General features: G+C 47.1%; 1 protein-coding gene and 1 long non-coding RNA gene across 3 annotated transcripts in view; both read left to right on the top strand.

Moving 5' to 3' along the window:
* The window catches only part of LOC144174621 (fatty acyl-CoA reductase 1-like), a 54,833-nt gene that overhangs the window by 15,786 nt on the left and 16,475 nt on the right, over window positions 1-22,572 (top strand). For both annotated transcript variants that reach the window (XM_077703397.1, XM_077703398.1), the window contains exons 4-9: window positions 3,371-3,546; window positions 3,993-4,065; window positions 7,292-7,398; window positions 7,596-7,773; window positions 10,009-10,053; window positions 10,190-10,308. In XM_077703397.1, coding sequence (XP_077559523.1) covers window positions 3,371-3,546; window positions 3,993-4,065; window positions 7,292-7,398; window positions 7,596-7,773; window positions 10,009-10,053; window positions 10,190-10,308 — 698 coding nt within the window. The remainder of the gene's footprint in view (window positions 1-3,370; window positions 3,547-3,992; window positions 4,066-7,291; window positions 7,399-7,595; window positions 7,774-10,008; window positions 10,054-10,189; window positions 10,309-22,572) is intronic.
* On the top strand, window positions 20,513-22,190 carry LOC144173293 (uncharacterized). Its single transcript, XR_013323218.1, has 3 exons — window positions 20,513-20,544; window positions 21,014-21,100; window positions 21,755-22,190. It is a non-coding gene; the product is annotated as an uncharacterized LOC144173293 (long non-coding RNA).

Here is a 22,572-nt window from a genome sequence, read left to right as displayed (position 1 = left end):
TCAGTAAAGTATAATGAGACACTTAATGACGTCTGTACGAGCGGCCTGCCGCATGCGACAAAAACAACACGCCACACACGCCAGCACAATCCGGGACAGCGTCTTGCCAGACGGGCATAGGCCTAGCGCTCAACATCGGGCTTAGCCTACGTTCACAGCACGAAAAAAGGACCCTTTGCAACTGGTCACCGCTACTGTCGTAAAAGAAAGCCACTCATATTATTCCCTCAGAGAGCTTGCGTTACGCAGACACACTTTCCACACTCATTACAGCAACAGATGCAGCCTCGATGTTCTCTGTCGATCGGTGACGACGTTGCGCACAAAAACAGACAACCGCAATTTCCTGATGTACAAATCACGACTAGGAAGACGCACACAGAACAAACGACGATAAAGCGCCTCCTTAATGCACTACAGCACATTCGTAACACAAATCGCGTGCAGCGCTTTGGCTCTCAGCAAGGTTGTTGACGCTTGACGACGCGACGGCGGTGGGCAAGCGAGTGCGGCCATATTAGAAGTAGCTCTTTCAAACGTACCCCACTGACGTCATGCAAACAGCGAAACGCCATTAGTTGCGGATGAGCACAACATCCCTTTGACGTTAGAAACGCCGCGGCAGAGTTGAGCTGTCACCGGCTATATTGCTTGTTCCAAGGAGGAAGTGGGGTCGCGGGTACGCGATTGCCTGACATTAGGTCTAACGTAAAGCTTCCAGGTCTTGCGACGTTAACCGGTACCAGTAGCTTGATGTAGTTTGACGGTGCTTGACAGGCACGCCATTACGCTCGACATCAGGGCCCGTTAAGCCTAACAGGGTATGTGCTATTCGTTATGCCTACCCTGTTAAAGCCTAACGAGTATGTGCCATCGCCCTGTTAAGCCTAACACAGGTGATAACACATACCCGCAGAAGTCTGCTGACTGACCAACATTTACCCCGGTATTTCTTGTTTCGTGCCCATATGTTCAGAAAATGGCGGCTCTTAAGCTGCTCATGGGGCTTAGCGCCATCTGTGTGAGGAGGGAACACTTCCGGTGGAACAAAAAATAAACAGGATGTGACGCAAGATCCGGTCAAAAAGTGACGTCTTTTTGGTGGCATTAGCGGGAAGGTTTGACTTCAAAATAGCCTGAGCAGGCCTCTGATCGCTGAGGGCTCATGTTATTGCCATCTGATGCAAGTTGGCGAGCCCTTAGCGTGTGTGCTTCAAGTCAACTCCTGCTGAACTACAGACTCGTAAGACTGAAGTATAGACTCGTGACTAGAGAAACGTACTTTAGCATACTGTCGTATGATTCGCCTCGGTGTTTATAAAAAAACATCTTGCATTTTCTCTGAAGCTTTATTCTGTATTCATGCCTTCCACTGCTGTATAAAAGCAATCAGTTGTTTATTTTGATTGCAGTGGGCTGCAAACCGCGAACCGGGCACGTACCCCCGACCAGAATTTTTTTTTTTCTGCCTTGGGATACAGAGCACAAAATGACACTTGACCACTGTCCCCGGCCCCCTTTCATATAAAAAAACGTGCCCACTCCTTAACCCGATACAAATTTCTACCAACGCCACTGCTGGGTTTAATTGCGTCGCACATACGCATGTTGCGTGCGTGCCTTAAGTATAGATGAAGGTTATATAATGCTTGCTCAGTTTGTGTACTTCTTTCTGTTCTAAGAGAAGAAATAACGCATAGTCATGCTATAATCAAGACATTTAAATTTTATTCCAGAACAAACATAAAACAACTTTACCACACTGGACAAAATCAGCACGTATACAATAAATACAAAATGTTCGTGGGCACTACATGCATTATGATTTTCCTTGCGCGCCGAAAAATTGACTTTCCCCGTAATACACAGCATTTTGAGCAATGAAAGCGTCAACACAACTACTACTTCGAAACAAGAGAAAAGAACTAGGCACTGCATCTTGACGCAGAAAACCGGGCCGCAGGAATGCCGATTCACGAAAGTGAAGCGAGCACACCGCAGCTGTCCCAGCGTCTTATCAAGTAGACATGGGTTTCTACAGAAGTTCACTCAGCATTCACGCCTGCAATTTCCTGGTTGCATTATTAGGCAAGTGTCGCAACAGATAAGTAAAAAGAGGAAAAATGGATCAATGCAAACGAAAGCGACGGCAGTGCGCAAAGCACGTACCAGGAAAGATCTCGCAGCAGCGCAGCATGGAGCAGCACAACACAGTACTGCGATGGGAATTATGCTTGCGCATACAAGTGCGGAAAGGAACGAGCACTACAAGCGTTGTAGTGCAAAAGAGAAGACACTGACATAAACAATTAAAGCGAGTCGTTTAAATTCGAGTCGTACTACGCTGAGAACCCCTAGAGTAATCGACACCACTTGCTCCGAGCCAGCCTGAGGTGAAATCAAGAGATAACTGTGACATAACAAAGCTTTAGAGCCAGTTTTTTTCGAAGCACCACCACGTCCCCTTACACAACCCCCGTGCACGTATAACAGTACTATAGTTTCGCGTTACCTGTGGAAATGAGAGGAAAATGGTGCAGTAAAACGCCAGGCTTACGGGAGTTGCTGTTGAAAACTTGTACAGCACATCGTTTCCGTAGGTACCGAGGAAACCGCTGCGCTCCAACCGTTGGCAGCATCGTCCCGTAGTTCACCGTGCCCTCCGGGCACGGTACTAAACGTGTTCACCGACGATACAACGCACCTCGCAACTCCAAGCACAGCAAAAATTAAGTGCACACCAAATTAACAAGTAAAAACGAATGCAAATGCGCACCACCAAAACACACGAGGGGCGTTTCCTAGCAGACGAACTTTAGGAGCGCCTTTCCGAACACTACAAGGGCTGAATCACAGAGCAATGACATGTGCCATTCTTCAGAGGGCGCTACAAAAAGGTTTTTGAGAATGAACAGCATTTACGTAAACTATTTACACAATGTGCCTAAATAAATGTGATTCAAAAATAAATATGGTTCGTAAAATATAAATGTTGTTTTATTGTTGAGCAAAACTTGGTTTTTTGTTAATAGTGTTTGTTCCCTCCTCACCTAGTCGCGCTTCATTCGCCACTCCCGAGTCCCATAAGCCACCATGCTGATGTCGCTGTCAATAGGTTCTGAACCGCTTTTCGCCCGAAGCTTCGCTACCATTTATATTTACCTTGGGGTCCTATTCTATCTGTTTCATGCGAGTTCCAAACTCGCACAATGTTGCCAACTTACAAGGCATACAAGACGCTAACGACGTCCGAACCAACTTCATAGTACGCATTGGCCCTATACTTTCCTTCTTTCCTACATTTATACCGGGGAGGCATGCGTATTGGCATATAAAAAAAGTCCACTTATCGCCAATTTTACTCGCACAGGTGTTTGAGCGCCTCAACCAAGAGCAGCCGAACGCTCTGCGCAAAGTGAAGGCGGTGTCCGGAGAGCTCGCCGAGCATAACCTCGGATTAACTGCGACCGACCAGGCCACGTTAGAGGCAAAGGTATCCATCGTCTTCCACTCAGCTGCAACTGTCAATTTCAATGAGCCCCTCAAGTAAGTATGCGGAAACACCAGCATAGCACGTTCTACAGTCTTGTGTACAGGAAAATTTCATAGTTGGAGTCGAAGAAGTACCTCCCAAGCATGAGCACTACAGCTTCAAATATCAGTGAGGTTTTCAGTGTATTGTTACAATCGGCAGATTAATATTTGTGGGGAGAGTGTGTGAATACAGTTAATGAACATAAACGGAGCTGTAAATAATCTCTCTCACACGTGAAACTAACGCGAATTCTGCGTGGTGAAGAAAGTAGTACGTAATATGTGATACCATGTTAATCCGTTGGGGCGAAAATATTGCCAGCCATTAATTTTTTTCAACCGGATGCGGTGATTATATATCTTGGTACTGTTTTATGCTCCTATTACTGATATTTTTTTATGCAAGACTACTGGCTTGCTTTGTTGGCAAAATTTTGCAGCTTGCTGTTTTCTTTCAGGCGGGCAGTTGAGCTCAATGTTCTGGGAACACGGAGAGTTGTGGACCTATGTAAAAGAATGCCAAACCTACGCGTAAGTTTTACGCCGTCTCTGAAGGTGCTACATTCCTGCATTGACGCTTTGTGTGCAGTTATTTTCACCGGTTGACACACAGCAGCTGTTTTTCGTTTTAATTTTACGATTTTTTCTAATTCGTGCAAGATTACCATACGGTATAAATCCTTTAAAATTATCTAATTGCGAGACAATTTTTTCTAGCAATTTGAGTTGTGAATGTGAGGGCACTGCTTTAGTGCTTACTTATCGGTAGTGACCTCATAAAGAAACATACCAGCTGAAATAAAACGGTAAGCTGGAATAACTTTGCTTGTTCTGTTAGAAACTTTGGCTTGCAAGGAATGACTACTCATCGTAGCAATAACAGAAGAATTCAAATGCCAGAAAGCCTTATTCTATGGCAATAAAAATGGGTAGTTAGAAATTGCAGCAGCTGATGGAACATGTCAGAGTTATTGCATGATCGGGCATTCTCGACAATGCCTTGTATGGTAGCAACAGCGTCTCCATTATTTTTCACTCGTTAACTCTCCTTGGTACTAGCCGCTTCACGCTCGAGCCCGTAGAGTAAACTGCGCGTCGCTATAGCAAAGATTGTTACGTCTCTGGTCCAACTCATCATTTGCCTGGCTGGTGTAACCATCCAGGGCTCTCCCATTCCCCAAGTCCCCACTCTCCGTATACTGGGTGTGCCTATCCACTACGATGGTTCCGGCGCCATCCTCCTGCATCAGCTACAGAAAACGGTCACACAGCTCACTCACCTAATACGACGAATAAGGGGATCCACTCACGGCCTCAAAGAACAAGACACCTGCCGCCTGGTCCAAGCACTGCTGGTCAGCCGCATAACCTACGGAACTCCTTTTGTCAACCTAAAACCACAGGAAGCCAACAAGCTGGATGCTCTAATCCGGAAAACGTACAAAGCTGCCCTTGGACTCCCAACTTATACTTCCAATGAGCGTCTGCTTCACCTCGGCCTGCACAACACGCTCAGCGAACTACTAGAAGCACAGCGGACGTCCCACCTCCATCGCATCGCCCTCACTCCCTCATGTAGACGCGTTCTCCAGAACATTGGCCGGCCCACCCCCTCCCCTCAACACGAACTCCAACGCATTCCCTATCCATTCGTCAAAGCCTGAAGGTTAGCCCGGTATCCAAACACATGCACTCATCCTTCAATCGAGGACGTCGCGAAGCCCGGGTGAAGATGCTCGATAAATGGTACGGCGCCGACTCCAAAACACAATATACGGATATTGCTATAACTCCCGCCAACACGCGCACCACCCTAGTTACTGTGGACTCGAACGAACATCTGGCCACAGCCGTCACCTATCGAAATCTGCCGGTCACTTCAGCCGAAGCGCTCGCCATCGCCCATATGCAACTACCACACACCAGCATCAACCATACTTGACCATCATTACGGACTCCCAACAAGCCTGTCGGCTGTATCAAGGTGGCCTTGCACCACCCCAGGCCCTCCCTGTGCTCCAACATCTTCCCGAGGACATTGACATTTCGATCGTCTGGACCCCAGGCCATGCTGGCCTTGCAGGGAATGAGGCGGCTCATGCCGCAGCCCGCGATCTCCTTACCCGGGCACTCCCAACCGCAAGGACCGACACCGCCGGGCGCCTAATCTCTGACCATCAAATCCTAACTCCGCTGGACTCTACCTACAGCTCCCTACACACACACCAGAAGAACATACCCTCATCCACACCACAGTCTCTCCAACCACCAAGCTCACATATATCGGCGTCTACAAACGGAAACCTTCTACAACCACACTATCCTCTCCCACATATCTCCGTCCAGTTTTCCACACAACTGCCCACAATGTGACACCCCTCTCACAACCTACCACCTTGCGTATTCATGTCCCCACCACCCCCAACTCATTCACTCCCCCTCCCTTGAGCAGTGGGAATCTGCGCTGACCAGCTCGGCGCCGGAGCATCAAATCGCCCTGGTGCAACGAGCCCTGGATTCGGCGCAGGCTCGCGGCCTCCTGGACGTAGGAGGCTGACCACGTCCCTTTCCAGCTCCCTTGGCTGCTAAAAAAAAAAATGTTTCTTACCTTACGTTTCTGGTGGAATCATGAGTGCCTACACTTAAGCGACGTAATCTGGGACGAGCATAAGCACACGCTCGTCACCAACTGTTGCTTACTTCGGTAAGCAACAAGGGTACGCAACTGTTGCTTACTTTGGAAAAGCAAGAACCCTTTGCAGAGAAGGAGAAGGGGAGAACCCGTTCGCTCGCTCTGCAGTCAGAAAGAGCAGGTGGCAAGGCAGCGTGGAGAGAGTTTTGGCATATCGGTTACCGTACGCTACGCTACCGGCGACAGGTACCGGGACCCGAATGCGCATGCGCGCGGGGGCACTTAGAGGAGGGCACCAGAACGAATGCGCATATGCCTACTCGGGTCCCGGTACCCGACGCCGGTAGCGTAGCGTACGGTAGCCGATACGCCAAAACTCTCTTCCCAGAGTGCGAGCGACAAGTCTAACGCGTACCATGAATACGGACGCTACCCAGTACACACGGGTTCTATACATCGCCCTTTACGGGCGCCAAAGCTCTTTGTTTTTATTGCGTGACCGATAGATGGGCCATGTCGGCACACATTTACTCCGTCGATCCGTGGACATCGAGGACTAGAACAGAGAACGGAATGACGTGCGCCGGGTCGGTGACGTCAAGACGAGCTGGCGGCGGCGGCGCTGTCTTCGCGCACCAGGCAGCGGCTGTTCACCGCCTGCATTCAGAGCCAAATAGTGCGAGGCGAGTGCAGCACCGAGTAGGCGCCAAAGGCGGTGGATTAGGAATGACGGCAACAAAATTCGCATACCCGTGAACAGCAAAAAGAGCGACAGATTAATGCCGCTGCTAAAGCGAGTAAACTCGACCGCTGAAATGGTTAGAACATACGGCACGGTTCACCTAATGTGTGAAGGACGGGCGAGAAACGTTTTTGGGTTCGGCCAAGTTCGTCCTGAAGGTCAGTGCTTCTTTGTTGGGTGATCTGTAAAAACCTGTGCAACGAACACTGAAAGCGTAATTACACTGGAGTTAAATTTCAATATCGAAGCTTAAAATTTCCGCGCATCCTCTCATTTTGTTTTTAATTTGGTGCTCACAACAATAAAGAGTTGTGCTATTACAACTTTGCTACTCTGGTATACACGACTCCCATGATTCTCTAATCCCACTCTTTCATCCCCAGGCTCTTGTGCATGTATCGACAGCATACAGCAACTGCGACAAGACTGAAGTGGATGAAGTGGTGTATCCCCCGCGGGTCGATCCCTCCAAAATAATCGAAGCTGCAGAGTAAGTACGCCTCGATGCTGCACTTTTGCCATTGAGAGCTCATCAGCCGTTTATCACTCGTAGGGCATAGTTGTTTGAAGGCGACTTATTTCAGGAGTAAAAAGAAAGGTCAACTTTAAACTAAGGCTGTTAGCTCAGAAGTACTCTCTACCAATCGCAAAAAATAGTCTCGTTGTGTCATCAGAGCTTCTTTGCAGGTGGATGGATGACAAGATGATGGACGCGATCAGCGAATTACTCCTCGGGACCTATCCAAATACTTACACGCTAACGAAGGGTCTAGCTGAATCGCTAGTACTTCATGAACGAGGAACGCTCCCAGTCGCCATAGTCCGGCCTTCCATTGTGACATCGTCTTGGAAAGAGCCCTTCCCGGTAAGACTACATGCACACTCATGGTGCGTATACATTTGTGCCTTCGGTTGCAGAGGATATCAACATTTTTTTATTGCGCGAGAAATCGATAGGAAGTGTAGGCAAAATTTTCGGGGCGCTCTTTTTACCCGTGTCTTTCTGTCGACCGAGCGAGCAATAAAATATCCCGGGACGACAAAATGGAGAGAGCACGTGGAAAAAGCTGCCGCTCATAAAAGCAAAGCCAATCGTAAAAAAAAAAAACTTTGTAAAAACTATGAAGCAACGTAATTGTTTAATTTAAAGTGCTGTTATTTACGTTTCCGTGCTTGTGTACTATTTTTTGTTAAGTGTGCACAATGCGACTCATAAGCTATATAATGTTGACATGGATTAACCGTGTACCAGAGGTAGTAGTTTCACAACGTTTTGCCTGTATATACTTCGTGCCAGATGGCTAAGGCGTAGAAGAAGCCCTAACGTGTAAAGATGATCCATCGGCCACAGCGCTTGCGGTACAAGCGATAGCAAACACCACAACTAGAAATAACAGACCAGACAGGGTAAGTACCCTGAATGACAGGCAAGGAGCCGTTAGGGCCTACAGGGACGACGCATCACCCGAACGCAGCCCTACACATACTGGCTACATCAATGAACATCCGCACAACAGGTTTTCTTCCAGTCGGTACAGATCTTCCGGGTTAGTGGCTGTCGATCGCTTGGCCAAACACCTGCGACCCGTACACACAGCGAAAAAAGCTGAACCACGAGCACACAGAAATTTTAACGGTACTTCGAATAACAGAAGGCATAATCCCTAATCCGTCATACTTGCTCACAGAAGAAAGGCCACTGAAATTCGGGGAACAGAAACCAGTATTCTATTAACAGACAGCTGCTGGCAGTACGATCAAGGCTGCCCTCAGGCCCAAATGCCTTGTATGCGTACTGTAAGCAAATAGTAAGCACTGTCCCTGGCACTGTCCTGCCATATGAGATACGGCTGAAAAGAGCTGGGAGCGAATGACCGACAACTGAAATTGGTCATGGGCGTGTTTCCGGCCCAAATAAAAGAGCATCGCCTGAAACATTGTACACACAAGTTGTTTTGTTGATACAGGGTGAGCCATTCATAAATGCAGTTTTCAGCTACACAGACCATCAATGCCAACACCAATACCAACCAAGAACAATGCGGGGAATCATGATAACGTCTGCTATGCGCTGTAGCTAATTGGGTGGGGTAGGGGTCCGAATCCGTTTCTCTGCTATGGATAGCCTGTATACCTGGGCCGTCCACCCGCTATGGAATGGGGGCCCTATTCTCGACGCAGTAAATTCACCGTGACCTGTGAATTCGTCCGAAATCTCTTCTGATTGGCTTTCAGTTTTGGACACATGCTTCCGGTTGACAAAGTGGTTGTGTGTGGTTTCGTTGTTTTGACGTTTCATGAGGTTTACTGGCACCAGTTCTGAAGTTTACCTTATTTATCTCTACCGAAAGCGCATAATTCTTGGCCGGCTATGAAAAACTAGACTAAATGGAGCGGACGTGACAGCGTAGGCCTGTATTTGCCATACAACAACACTATGACTTGTATGTCACGCCCTCTCTGTTATTGGCTGAGAAGACGTGGCGTAATACAAACAGTTAATATAAACAGTTAAGCGTAATATAAACGTACGTTAATGAAATTTGAAGTGAGGTTTCATTTGTTTGTATGTATTTCAAGAGTTCTGTATTAATTTTTAAGCGTTCCAAAGAGTCATAACTTCACAAAAGCCCTCCCCCCCCCCCCCCCCCCCCACCCTCACTTGACAAAAGTCCCCAATTATTTGTAATTTCACACAGAACTCCGAGTGCTACAGATGCCGATTTGTGGGGACCTGCAAATATTGGCATGTTTAACTGAACGTAAGAACGATCACAATGGGCGTGTTGAAAATAAGGAAGTCGATAATTCGCGCTGGTCTTCTGTATATATCATTACCTCTGTTTTCTTCGTCTTCCGTAATCACCCAACACCGCCAAATATCAATGGGAGAGAAATATTGCCGAAAAACCCACATTAAATATGGACTGCTCCTCTGTATGACGTCACATGACGCAGTACGTAGTTGAGTAAGCACCAGGTGCAGCAACAGGTGTGCAGGTAGAAAGTTGGGTACCTACAAATTCTGTCTGCATTTCAGTGTCCTTTAAAACCTAGCTGTGCTCTGAACATAACCCATACCTTCGATGTTTATTTTCAGGGTTGGATTGACAACTATAACGCATTAACCGGCATCGTAGTATTGGTAAGTTCTCACAAAACGATTTGCATCCCTGTTAATCATAACTCGCGGAGCTTTGGTTTACTGAAACCATACGCTGTGTGTTCTTGAAGAAGGCGCTAAAGAACTTATTCGACCTTTTTTTTTTTTTTTTTCGCAGTGCGGTCTGGGGCAGCTGAGATCATTCATTAGAGAGGAGAACACCATTGCCGACATCATTCCTGTGGACATAGTGGCTAATGCACTCATTTCTGTTGCCTGGCACACCGCAACTACAAAGTACGTTGCCACGCTTTTTTTCACGCTGAAAATTTTAAATATGCCGGTGCTGAATATTGAAGCTTATTACTGCCACTTATAAGCACGGCATCGGAGCAAGAACAATGTCCACAAGTGAATGTTTCGATGCGCAATGGTGCTGCATCCTTTTTTCCCAATGTACCCTTCGCAAACTTTGCCCCTGAGCAAGTTAAATGGCTAGAAAAATCTACGGGGGCACCTGAGCGTTGATTGATTGATTGATTGATTGATTGATTGATTGATTGATTGATTGATTGATTGATTGATTGATTGATTGATTGATTGATTGATTGATTGATTGATTGATTGTATGGTAGAACGTGCCGACGCTACGCAGGCGATGAGGTGCACCGTAGTGGAGGGCTCCGGGTTAATTTTCACCAGCTGGGGATCTTTAACGTGCCCCAAAATCTCGTGATCCACGGGCGTTCTTGCTTTTCGCCTCCATCAGAAAAGCGGCCTCCGCGGCCGGAAATCGCACCCGCGTCCTCGTGCTCAGCAGTACAACCTGAGCGCTTAATTACGATTTGATAATGCATGTGTCATCACTCCTCGCTGAGTTATGTCGCTGAGTTTTGTGCTGCCGAGTTTAGTGTTGCCCACCGTATGATGCCCGAAAAGAGGAAATAAATACGTGCAGCCCTGGCAGACATAGCCGCTCCCCAAGCAGCAAGCTCAGGGGGCCCCCTTTTTTTTATTTCGCCCGAGGCGAGTGCAAGAATGGCGGACCGGCAGCCCGCGCATGCGCAGATCGCTATTGGAAAAAGGTCCATTTTGTGATTGGTGCGTCCTGACATCAGCCGAGAGAAAGGATGAAAGGGAACGCACCCAACGTGCCTATTTAATCTCTCTCGCGCAGGGCCGGGCGCACTGCCTGTTCTCTGAGATCGAGATGTAAATACTTGTACATAAAGTTTTCTTCTCCTTCAACTTCGCCATCATGACTGCCCCGGCACGACACCACCCACGGTCCACTTCGACCACGTTACCCCGGTTCGCCACTGGGGGTACTCGGCAAAGAATTCTACGCATTTATACACCATTTTCCATAAGCAGCCGGGAAAGGAGGAAAATACTCTCAAACCAGTTCTCTCGGCGGCCGACCAGTGTTGCCTGTGCGCGCTGGGCTGCTAACATCGCTCGGCGCGGTGTGCTCCGCTGCGTAGTTCAGGGGTATTTCGCACCGCGTGCTTATTTTTTGCGGAACTTTCAACTGTTTTAGCCAATGCTGCGATGCCGTTCAAGGCGCAAACGTCGCTTGGTCAGCAATGCGCGGTGATGGGTTATTGAACAACCAGAGAAAGCGAGAAACAGTCGCTGACAGCACGCATGTGCACGGCACTGCCTGGAGAAAATGCAGTGCGGTTGCGGCGTGTTTTTGCTGCATCGCTTCCCAACACACACAGAGTTGAGATATTGGTGGATGCCGTTGATAAATCGCAACAACGACCAACTCCAGGGTTTGTTGGGTGCACTTGGACGGCAAAGCAGACGGAGCAAAATCCATTTATCACACGCAAAGCTGCGACAGGGAACGGAACCCCCTGAAATGCTAGAAGCAACTTTATCCTTTACAATACAGCATTGATTGATTGGTTGATTTATTAATTGATTCATTATGGTGTTTAACGCCCTGACGCTTAATGGGTGATGAGGCCCGCCGTAGTGGAGAGCTCCGGGTTAATTTTGACGACATGGGGATCTTTCACGAGCGCCGATACAATAGAACATTACAATAACTTCTGGTTCTTTGTAGTCAATTTAAAATACCATATATTGTTTGGTCATTACAGCCGATTGGCATTAAACAATCCCCTTTTCATCTAATCTAACATTTGAAATCACGGCGTTTTGTTTACTTTTTTTCAGGCCAACGCATTACACTGCCAAACGATATGAAAGGATAACTTTCTCCATCGCACACTGCTGGTCGATAGCAGTATAAGCAGGCAGCCAAATGTGGAAACGCAGCTCGAGATACGCGTGAACGCTGCATTTGGAAAATAGCTCAACCTGTTCACAACGCGCGCGTCAAAGGGAAAGCTTCTAATCCTTTTGCGTTGCCACGCTATCTAAGTATTACAATTACAAAACAGTTACTGCTGGTCGCGTAAAGCATTTGTGGTGCAAGCAGCGGTTTCACAAAGGTGGGCTCCGAGCGACAGGCCACATGCGCTGCGCAGAGTTAGGTCAATCATGATCACGATCATGATCAACCAATATCAACTCGCCCGAACGTCAACCCTTTTGCTCAACCTTCGAATAGTAATTTGACTGGTTGTGCGGTCGTGTTATTTTTCCGCCCGGGTAATTTCGTTTCGTCAGTAACCGTCATAAGTCTAGTTAAGAAAGATTATATTGCATTGCAATGTCAACAGCGTAGCAATCACCTGGTCGAAAGTCCATCGCGAGCACGGATCACTGTGACCCACATATGCTGTGCGCGCTCCGCATTCGATGTCCGCGCTTCCGTAAACATGACTAATCGGTGAACATAACAAGCACGGTGGCATTTAAAATACGTACTTACTCCCCGATATCGATTTCTATGTCAGTCGGTGCCATACCGGTACGTTTGCATCGCGGAACTGCGGAGCACCACCGGCACCACCACCACACTGCTACTGCTGCTCGCAACAGCCGGGGGCGGAATTTCCCGCTGTGGCAGCAAATTAGGACCTAAAATCCGTCCGCAGATGATGAAAACAAAGCAGAACACACACAAACAAGCACTGCAACCGCTAACTTAACGCCAAACCACTACGGTTCACTCGGTAATGCACGGATACCGAGCAGACGCACGCAAAGAACGGCGCACCCAGCGCGGAGGTTTCGGCGGTCGTTTCATAGACGGCGCTAGCGTCTGGTCAGAAAAAGCAAATGGCGGCGCCCACCTCTAGCAAGGAAAATGGCGCCCCGAGCGCGAACAGAGTCGGCCCCTGGCGGCGGCGGGAGGAACCGCTCCTAGTGTGGATAGCGCTCTCGCGTCGTCTGCTTTTTCACGTTACGTGCGGCGCAAGACGCGTGCTGCACATGACAAAACAACCAATATGTGTGCTCGTTTGAAAGTAAGCAATGACATAGTTACCTCTGCTTGCGCATTTCCCGTAGAAACGCAATAATCAGCGGCCGTTGCGGGTTAATGCGCTGGTTTAATTCCACGAAACATCTTCGCCCTGGTCACCGCTTGAGTGTGAAACGTGTTATAAACATTGCTTCCACACATCGCAATTTTCTTATTGTTGAGTGCAGTCGTCTGCCGTTTCGGGAACGTCGAAGGGTGCTTTTTGAAGGTGGCGTGGTGATTATTTAAAGGATAAAAGTTTAGTACGCGAAACGGGTAAGAAGCGACAAGACCTGTGCATACGCGTGCAAATTCCACACCCTTGTAAAATTGCGCTGTGTCCTGGTAGAAAGAAGAAACAAACAAAAACATTTACACTGCACACGACCCGTGCGCTATCGCCCATACATTACCGGCCACGTATTTTACACCCGCAAGCGCCTGTGTGATCGTGTCCTTCCCGTACCTTTTCTAAAATAAATACCATTTTTGGACAGTCGTTGTTTATACTGAGGAGGAGGAATAAACATTTATTCAACTGTATCGAGTTGCTAATTTTACGTATTATTTAAAATACGTTTCTATGGATGCGCAAGAGTATTTAGGGGGATTTTTCAGTAAAATTAAGCAGTTGTGAGTTTGCGTCTGTCATGTGGCATTTCGTGTAGCATTATATATCATTTTCAAATCCGACATGAATCACCTTGTCGAGAAACGTGTCTCACTCAGCATAACCAAATGCCGACTATGGTCCCTTCTTAACCTCTTAAGGTGGACCTAAGTTTAAAGAAAGAGGAGAAAACGCGTAATATAATGCACGTTGTTGCCCACATGTGTGAGGGGTGTGTGCCATGACTCGCTGTTTTTTTTTTATTGTTTCCCACATTGCTTGCTTTCCATACAATTTTGAAAAAGGCGAGCCACAATTCCTGGACAATCCCGGACCAAAGGGGGGTTAATCAGTTTTGAAAATACGTACTGCTTTTTCACCGCTACAGAACACGACGCCTAGTGTAGTTTCGGTTGTCTGTTGTAAGTAATACTGATAACCATAGTTTGGATTTTCGCGTTACATGCGTTCTCTTCTCGCTGCTCTTGCAACGTTGGCAGGACCCCCCCCCTTCCCGAAAAAAGACTAAATGCACACAGAATTTCATTTTTTAACCAATCCTCAAGAATTGAATGCCAAGACAAAGGCGTTATTCAGTTTACAAAACAAAGTAGTTACCGGGAACCCGTTGCGCTGATTCGCAACGAGAAATAAAAACGAAATGTTTTACTACATCTGCAACAGCGTAACTTCCTTTATTGCCATCTTTAGGGCTCGTAAGCGACCTTATACGCAAGAATGCAAACACATCTCGCTGTTCCAGGCACCTGTTAGATTTTAAAAGGAACGCAAATGGTCAACAGAGCAGCCGTAACAGAAAATTTGTGCTCACTGTGGGGTCCCAGAAGCTTGGTTTGTACACTGTAAACCTGCTTGTCACTTTGCGAAAACCTAGCTAAACGTGAGATGTTGATTGTACTGCGTGCGTTGACAATTTAATTCGCAAGTTCACTTCCGACGAAAGCCGTAAATAAGTTATCCGAAACCGTTGTTCATCAAACCTTCCTTCAGAGTCGTTAAAATTTCATTTAAAAGACCCGTTAGAGCGGTTACATTTATATCTGCGCTGATCAAAATTCAGTAATTTTATGTTGCCGTTTGAACACACAAAAATTACGTAAGCTCTTAGAAAGAATGTCGGGGAAGGTAGGTGGTGTTACCATTTCAGGGCATCCCACAATGCAAGAATGCGTCATGCTACCAGTGAAAGCGATTGAGATTGCCGTTGTAAACTGAATTTCAGAGATCGAGGCTTTCTGATTTGTTTCTATTTATGCTTTTATTGAAGGCTCAAAGCCATAGTCTTGCAAGATCGAGCTTGCTACGAGCCACAGCGTACAAGTTCATTGTCACAATTACGGCCATTCTGAGATTCCCGATGAGTCGTCGCTTTTTTTGGCGTAGTAATGAAGACTGACTGCCGCTTCCATGCTATACATTGAACGTTGAGGAACCGAACTACGGCATACAACTCTTGTTTGCACCTTTCGTGCGCACATACGGCGGGAAAAAGGCACGAAGCGCACCCACAGTGTGCATTCTTACGGGCCGCTCAGCGGAGCATCCACACTAGCAGCGCGACGCTGTCGCCACCTACATGTCGAGCTCGCGGCGAATACGCCTCGAGCGCGGCCTGTAGGGGCGCCACTGAAATCCCCCTAGCGGCCCGTTTCGAAAGCAGGCGCGGGAGTCCGCGCCCCGCTCCCCAGTGCCGCCGCTGCTTTTGCGGCACGTTCACGACTGAGATTTATCGTTTATGGGCGTTTGAAATTCATGTTTGTGTGGAGCAGTCACTCTGTTCGCAAATGGGGTGTGTTTACGAGAGTATAAATGTTTCCGACGCGATCTTAGTGTGGTATTTTCGGTCTGTATAAGCGCCAGGTGTGTGACACAGGCCAGCGTCGCGGAACCGGCGTATGATGGAGCCGATTGTAGTTACACTGACCTGAATTTACTAGCCGTGTCTCTGTAACCACCGGTTCCTCAGATGTTCATGCTACGGCTATACACTACAATCTAAATCTGTTTTGTGCGCTTACATAATCAGCGGAGCACTCATACCTGACAGCACACCAGTTACGTTTGCCAATATTATACCTCAGATATTGATCACCACCATTTACAAGCCAGTCTGTGTTAATTTCGGGAATATTCAACAAAAGTACGATGGACAATGCATAATTTTACTCGGGAATCAGCACACGACAGAGTCGTCTTGTCGTGAGGTGAGCGCCAGCAAATATTCATCCGCTACATATATCCTCTGCGAGCAGCGCGGAGACGGGCTTAGAGTATAATCCGCGTCCGCGACTATATGCTTCTTCGAAATATCGTCATATTGCACAGGGAGCCTGAAAAATAAAGCAGAAACTGAAATCAGAGGGTCTTATCACATAGCCCACTCTTCCAACGACACCTTTCATCGCTTAATTGTTGAACAGCCTACCCTGTATACTTCCAAAAATGCGTCCGCCGTACGATCAGCTCTTCGTTGAAGCAGAAAAACAAAAGGGAAGTGAACGCGAGATTTGTGTGTGGGATTACTAAACCGTTCATTGCTTGATTCCGCTCCGCATTTGTGCACACAGCGTTCCCCTCCCCTCCCCCCCCTCCCCCACCCCCCGCCGATGTCTCGCGAAAAAAGCAGTGCATTTCGCGTGTAGTTGTTCTAGTGAAACCTACCTGGCTTAAGCTTAGACGAACGTCTTTAGCATGCCAGAAGCTGCACAGTTTTTTTTTTTCATTTCCGTTAGAGCTATTATGTTTCTAAATTCCGCATTGGCACAGCATTTATTTTTCTGTGGTTTCATTTCCTTGGTTCCTGCTATATGGCGTGTGTGGGCACATATTTAACGACGCACAGGCTTGGAATATACTTTACATTTTCGCATGGTTTATATTCTTATAAAAGGCATAAGTTATTGTCCGGGATTGGGTAATCACATCCCCGAAACATATTTTTCTGCGGCGTATATATGCGAAACGAAGCCGCATTCGTTGTCCACGATGCAAAATGAAGCCAACCTCTCATTGTGCCAGTATCAGGTCTAAACGAGGCGTCAGTAGAATTCATTTGTGCCCGATGTTTTGGAGGTGACATGGGTGATATGTTGCTGCCGTCGCCGACGCCCGGAACAGCGGCGACGAAGTGCGCAGAACTGCGTCCCCGGGTAGCTCTTGCAGGCGATCGCGTATTCTACGAAGACGCAGCTGCTTTTTAAGTGACCTAAACGTACTCTTTGCCTATAGTCGTCACCATAACAAGTTTTTTTTAGGGCGCGGAAAGGCGAAAAGAAGCGAAATAGAACCAAAACACTGCACGAGCCCCTATCAGTCACGCAGCGCAAATCCCGTCAACGCCGCGGAGAAGCGGCGGCAGGCGGCGCAGTGATCGCGAAGCTCGAGGCGTATATACCGCTGCTTCTGCCCCTCAGGTGAGGGAACTGCATGACCACGGCTTGCAGCCATATGCCTATAAACCTAATAAAGAAGTACCGGTGCTGCCACGAAATGCCCTTGCAAATCGGAAAAGTTATAGTCACGGTTAACTTTAAAACTGCTTTGATGAGACTGTTTGGCAGCGCCAACTACGGAATATCGCGCGAAAGCTGAATACGTGCGTGCTTCTGAAACGTTGTGCAGTACCCCATTGTGTAACTGCTACTCTGCGTGTGTGTAACATTTTGGTAGACTTCAGAGCACGCATACAGGATTCAAAGTAGTGCCCATTTATTTTAGTCTATCCTCCCACTGCTCGCGCTGTAAGTAATTCATCGATTTAATTATTTATCGATGCATGCCCCATCAGCGCCTGCAGCGCACGTCGCAGCAGCACACATTCTTTTTACAAAGCGTTTGCCAATATTCCATCGCCGGGTATGTGCCAACCTGCCGCTATAACAACACCAACGCGGTCGTGTGCTACTTGAACACTTCAATTTGCTCACTCCGTACTATATTAAACGGTATATCATGTCATACGCGACGATTCACTCATCCACGGGTGCCGCCCTACTCACCCGATTTAACCTGGTGGCTTGAGCGTAATGTGGTATCTTGGCTGCGGGAGGCCGACTTCTGTGGTAGTGATCATCACCCTATCATGCTTTGCATCGCTCCGAACTCGGCGCGTCGGCTTCAGCGAAGCTACGCAGTAGTAAACTGGGATGAGTTCCGGTGCAACATCAATGCAACCATGACGGCGCGCAGCCCGGACTCCACCACTGTAGTTAAACAAGCGATGAGCAGCGCCTCTCAGAAGACGTGGGTAGAGGAGTCCCGGCCGAATACTGACCTCCGACTCTTGCAGCTGTGCGTCCAGCGCAAACAGGCTGCAGTGGCTGCCTCGCGAGATCCCTCGTGTGTATCGGCCAAAATACGTTTGCAACGACTGTCCGGGGCGGCCAGACGACATGAGAAACGTCTTTCACGGCAAAGATGGCTTAGCTGGTGTGAGTCTTTCGGCCCTTCTTCACCACAGCATCTTTTTCCGGCAATGGAATCAAATGGCCGCACTCCGGATACGGCAGCCCAGTGCGTGCCTGGCATCAGGCAAGATTCCCGACCAATTTGTCATCGATGTGCTCCGCGCCTTCTACCCTGCATTTGACACTCTTCCTGCTAGCAGCCCGTGAACGTTTCCTCTGCCGCGCCGCTTCGGTACGGCTCCTTCTGATGGCGCAGTCAGTGGAAAACAATCGGCTTTCACCATGGCAGAGTTCTTGGCTGCGATTGACCAGGCGCCACCGGACGCCTCCCGGCCCAGAAGGTGCTACGTATGAGGTTTATACGATCCGGCCCTCAGCCGTCTCCTCGATTCCATTAACGAGGTGTGGCTCTCGGGCCAAATACCAGAATCATGGCTCCAGGCAGATTTCGTTCCTACACTCTAATCTTGGTAACCCATAATGTAACTTCTAAACGGAAGTAACCTATAAAATAAAGGTTACAATGGATTCATTTTGATGTTTTCTTTATCCCAGTCCGTTCTAAGGGTTACAAGCGTGAGGTTAAAAGCGATTTATAGGTTACAATAATGATTTATAGGTTACATCAACAAAATCTGACATGTAACCTCTACGTTGTAACCTATAAAACGCCCTGTAACCTCTAAGAGATGCTCGTCGTGCCTTCTCTCCCGGCGGCCGTTGATTTCTCCGTTGCATGACGGGATATAGAGAAATGGCGGCGCCGGCAGGCCCGGTGGCCGCGATTCGCGCCACTCGAACCTTTTAACCGCTGTGATACCCCTACGATGAAGCGAGGATTGCTGTTACAAGACTTATTTGTCGGCGTGAGTCGCGGAGGCTGCGGCGAGCCCATTTGTGACTGGCAGCGCTACACGGGCCGTTGTTCTACGACCAGCATCAAGTTCGCATGTGGGACCAATGCCCCGGCGCCAGTGAAAGCGAACTCGGTAAGTATATTCCCGTAACGGTTTCCGTGTTTTCATTGGATGTATGTTTTCGCTGGGGGCTTTTGAATTTGAAATTGCAGCATTCGAGAGGGATTTTCGTTACCTGACTGGTTGCTTTGCTGGACGTTTTCGGTTGTCCGCGACGGCAATTGAATGAAATCACGGGCTTGCGTTCGTTGCATCAGTCTAGAGCGGACGATCGGGAAAGCACAAATAACCGTGACCTGCTTTCTGCTCTGTTTGCGCGCCTTCGTCATGTGTTGAGCGTTTTGTTTACGCTGTTCGCTGCATCGGGCGCACTTGACGAGTTATTGGCCCATGTAATTGTCAGGTAGCTCTGTTTGAATAATTGAATTTTTTCCCATTAAAGTCTTATATTATCGCGCTATTCTATGGGTATTATCATTTTGTTTCAGTCGTCGGGAAATGTTCATTTTTCTCGCTCCATATATTCGGAATGGTGTCCATTTTATTGGTCTTGTAGTAATATATCCGGATAAACACAAGGTGTGTGCTGCAGAAAAGTAGTCCACTAAATGCTGCCCGAAATTTCTAAACTCACTTTTGTCCAGCACAAGCCTCTTTTTGGTGAAAGTTTGCCTTACGGCACAATAAAATGTTTTCGTATGTACAACACTCTTCATTTTTTTCATTCTTTTCCTTGAGTGGGTAAATTTGGTGTAGTCATTTCGAGACAGCGGGCCATTTCCACCATGTTCAGTGGTTTATTATTCTCATTCGCACAAATCAGTCGTTTATTTTTTCGCGTGGTATTGCAGGGCAAATGATTGTCTCGCGTGATCCTAGTGTAGTGCAATAAAGCGACTTTACAGAATGGTGGTATGTATGAGCCAGCATGCAGGCTGCTTGATTGTTGTTTTTTGATGATACAGAAATTGTGACGAATTACACAGAGACAGGTGCAGGTGTAAAAATGGGTTCTGCACCAACATCGGATCCTGGCTGTTCAAAAAGTGTGGTTGCATCTGGCTACCTATGCTATGACTTATCGGCACTACTGTTTTTTTTTTTTTGCAGGCAGTGTTCCTTGAGATGACAACCAGGACTCCCCTGCGCATGACACAAGTTGAAATGAAATGAAGTCTGATTTCAGCGGAAACAACGGTATGAAAATGCAATAACTAAAACACATTCATTCCAATGTTCTTTGTAAAGATGGCACCCAGGCCTGCACAGACAAAATAATGATTCACTTGTAAAAATGCGAGGCCTTTCTTAAAGTGTTATGATGTTATATTTCGTATCTTATTTTGCCTTATGTTTAGTGACTCTTTCTATCAGTTCGTCACTACATGAACGTTATGGATTCACATAACGATTTCCTCAGCATGGAGCTTTGTAGTGTTTCAGCAACTCTAGCTATTCTATAAGATGCGTGGTTTTGCAGAGCCAACAAGAACCCTTTTTCTAAAATAGCTCTGTAAGAAATCTCCAGTTGTCAGTGAGTGCTTGTGCTGTGTTCTTTTCTTCGTCTTGTCAAGTTTGAGGTGTTCTTTCATTATAAATGTATACCAACTGCCCAGCTCTAAAGCCTATTACATTTTAACCCAAATAACCCTTCGAGTCATTACAGGTACAGACCTCCTGGGAATGCCACTTGAAGATCGGTGCAAGTTCTATACGTATCCTCTCCCACAACACATCTGGACGAAGAAAAAATGTAAGTTGGCGATTCCTTTTTACTGATAGCCGAGGAAGAAACCACCGATAAGAACACTTTACTTATATGAAAAACGTTTCGGCTTCCACGTGGGATCCTTGTTCAAAATGAAACTTCCCGTACAAGGGGGGGGGGGGGAGGAGGATGTTTAAGTACAGCCAAAAATGTGACGCAGGTGGCGTCAGCACCGTGAAAGCACGTTTCCTGGGTTTAGTGCGACGTTCGCCCTGTTGCGTGTACTAGTGATTCCACATGAAGGCGCGGAACCGTTTTTGTTTTCTCTTTTGCAAATGTATGTCAGTTTATCTCGTAACCCAAAGTTTCTGCCTGTTCTGGGTGAGCATGCAGAAACATTTCGCGAGATAAACTGGAACACGGCACGATTAAAATTCGGGAAGGTTGGCCGGTATGACTACAGTGGCTTCGCGTTGTTCTGAACAATGCGGCCAAATTACTCTGTGTAGCGATTGCTGAAATGATGTGAAATTATTAGGAAAGGCCGTAAATCACTCCTCTGGTCTGGCCTTTCATTTCAGTCTCTGGTGTCCGTCTTCATTTCCGTGCAATATATTTTTCGTACTTCAAATGCCTGTGGTTTGGTGTGAGGGGCTTATGGTTGCACTGGATTTTTTCTTTTTCTGAAATTTTCTGTAGATGGCTCTTCAAGGTGGGTAAATCCAAGTGACGGCCCCTCACATATATGCCTACATCTGCGGCAGCAGGGAACAAGATGACCGCGGGAAATCTTCAGCGTGCCCTGATTTTGTGCCTGCTTGTGTACTATGTAAATTGCGAAGCTTATCTCTGAATTTTTCCAAGCGCCTTTTTTCATGCAGGAAAATATAGGTACCATTTAAAGTTTGTCCAAAAGACAGATTGCAATCGGCCTAGAAACTTGTTAGTGCTGCATAAAAAACGATAATTTGGCGTGGGAATCACAACTCAGGTGAAACTGTAAAGAGGAACCTAAGAGGGAAGTGTAAATATGGATTCGTAAAGACGAGTGAACTCCAAGTGTAAAATTAGACCGAGTGAAACGGAGAATATAGGGAAAATAGCCATAGACACTGCTTTGTATGAAAAAGTGAATTTGTAATAAATGTTCTTTCTACTTTCCCACATTCTGTGTTTTTTTCTGTGGGGAACCATGACAAGAACGCTGTACTGGGAAAGTGCACCCCTGAGAACCATCTTATAAATGTAGCTCAAGCTCGAATTCGTCTGAAATTGTTCAATGGCAGTATCCAAACAATTTGAAATGCTTTGCATACATCCGTGCAAATATTGAGGTAAAGAATTTGTATATTTGGCCATGTTTGGGAAGCTGTTCACTCAAAATTTATTAAATAGGTTTAATAAGGATATATGAATAAACCGAATTTTACCTGGAAGTCTACAGCAACATAGGAAACACCAATTCGCCCAGGAATCCGCACTCGTGTAATACTCATTAAGGAACGATAATAACATTG

This window comes from Haemaphysalis longicornis, unplaced genomic scaffold (genome assembly GCF_048455015.1).
Source record: "Haemaphysalis longicornis isolate Haplotype H1 unplaced genomic scaffold, Haemaphysalis longicornis Haplotype H1 scaffold_3, whole genome shotgun sequence".
In the NCBI taxonomy this organism is placed as follows: domain Eukaryota; kingdom Metazoa; phylum Arthropoda; class Arachnida; order Ixodida; family Ixodidae; genus Haemaphysalis; species Haemaphysalis longicornis.
Note: the sequence above shows the minus strand (reverse complement) of the source record. Positions and strands in the feature narration are given on the sequence as shown.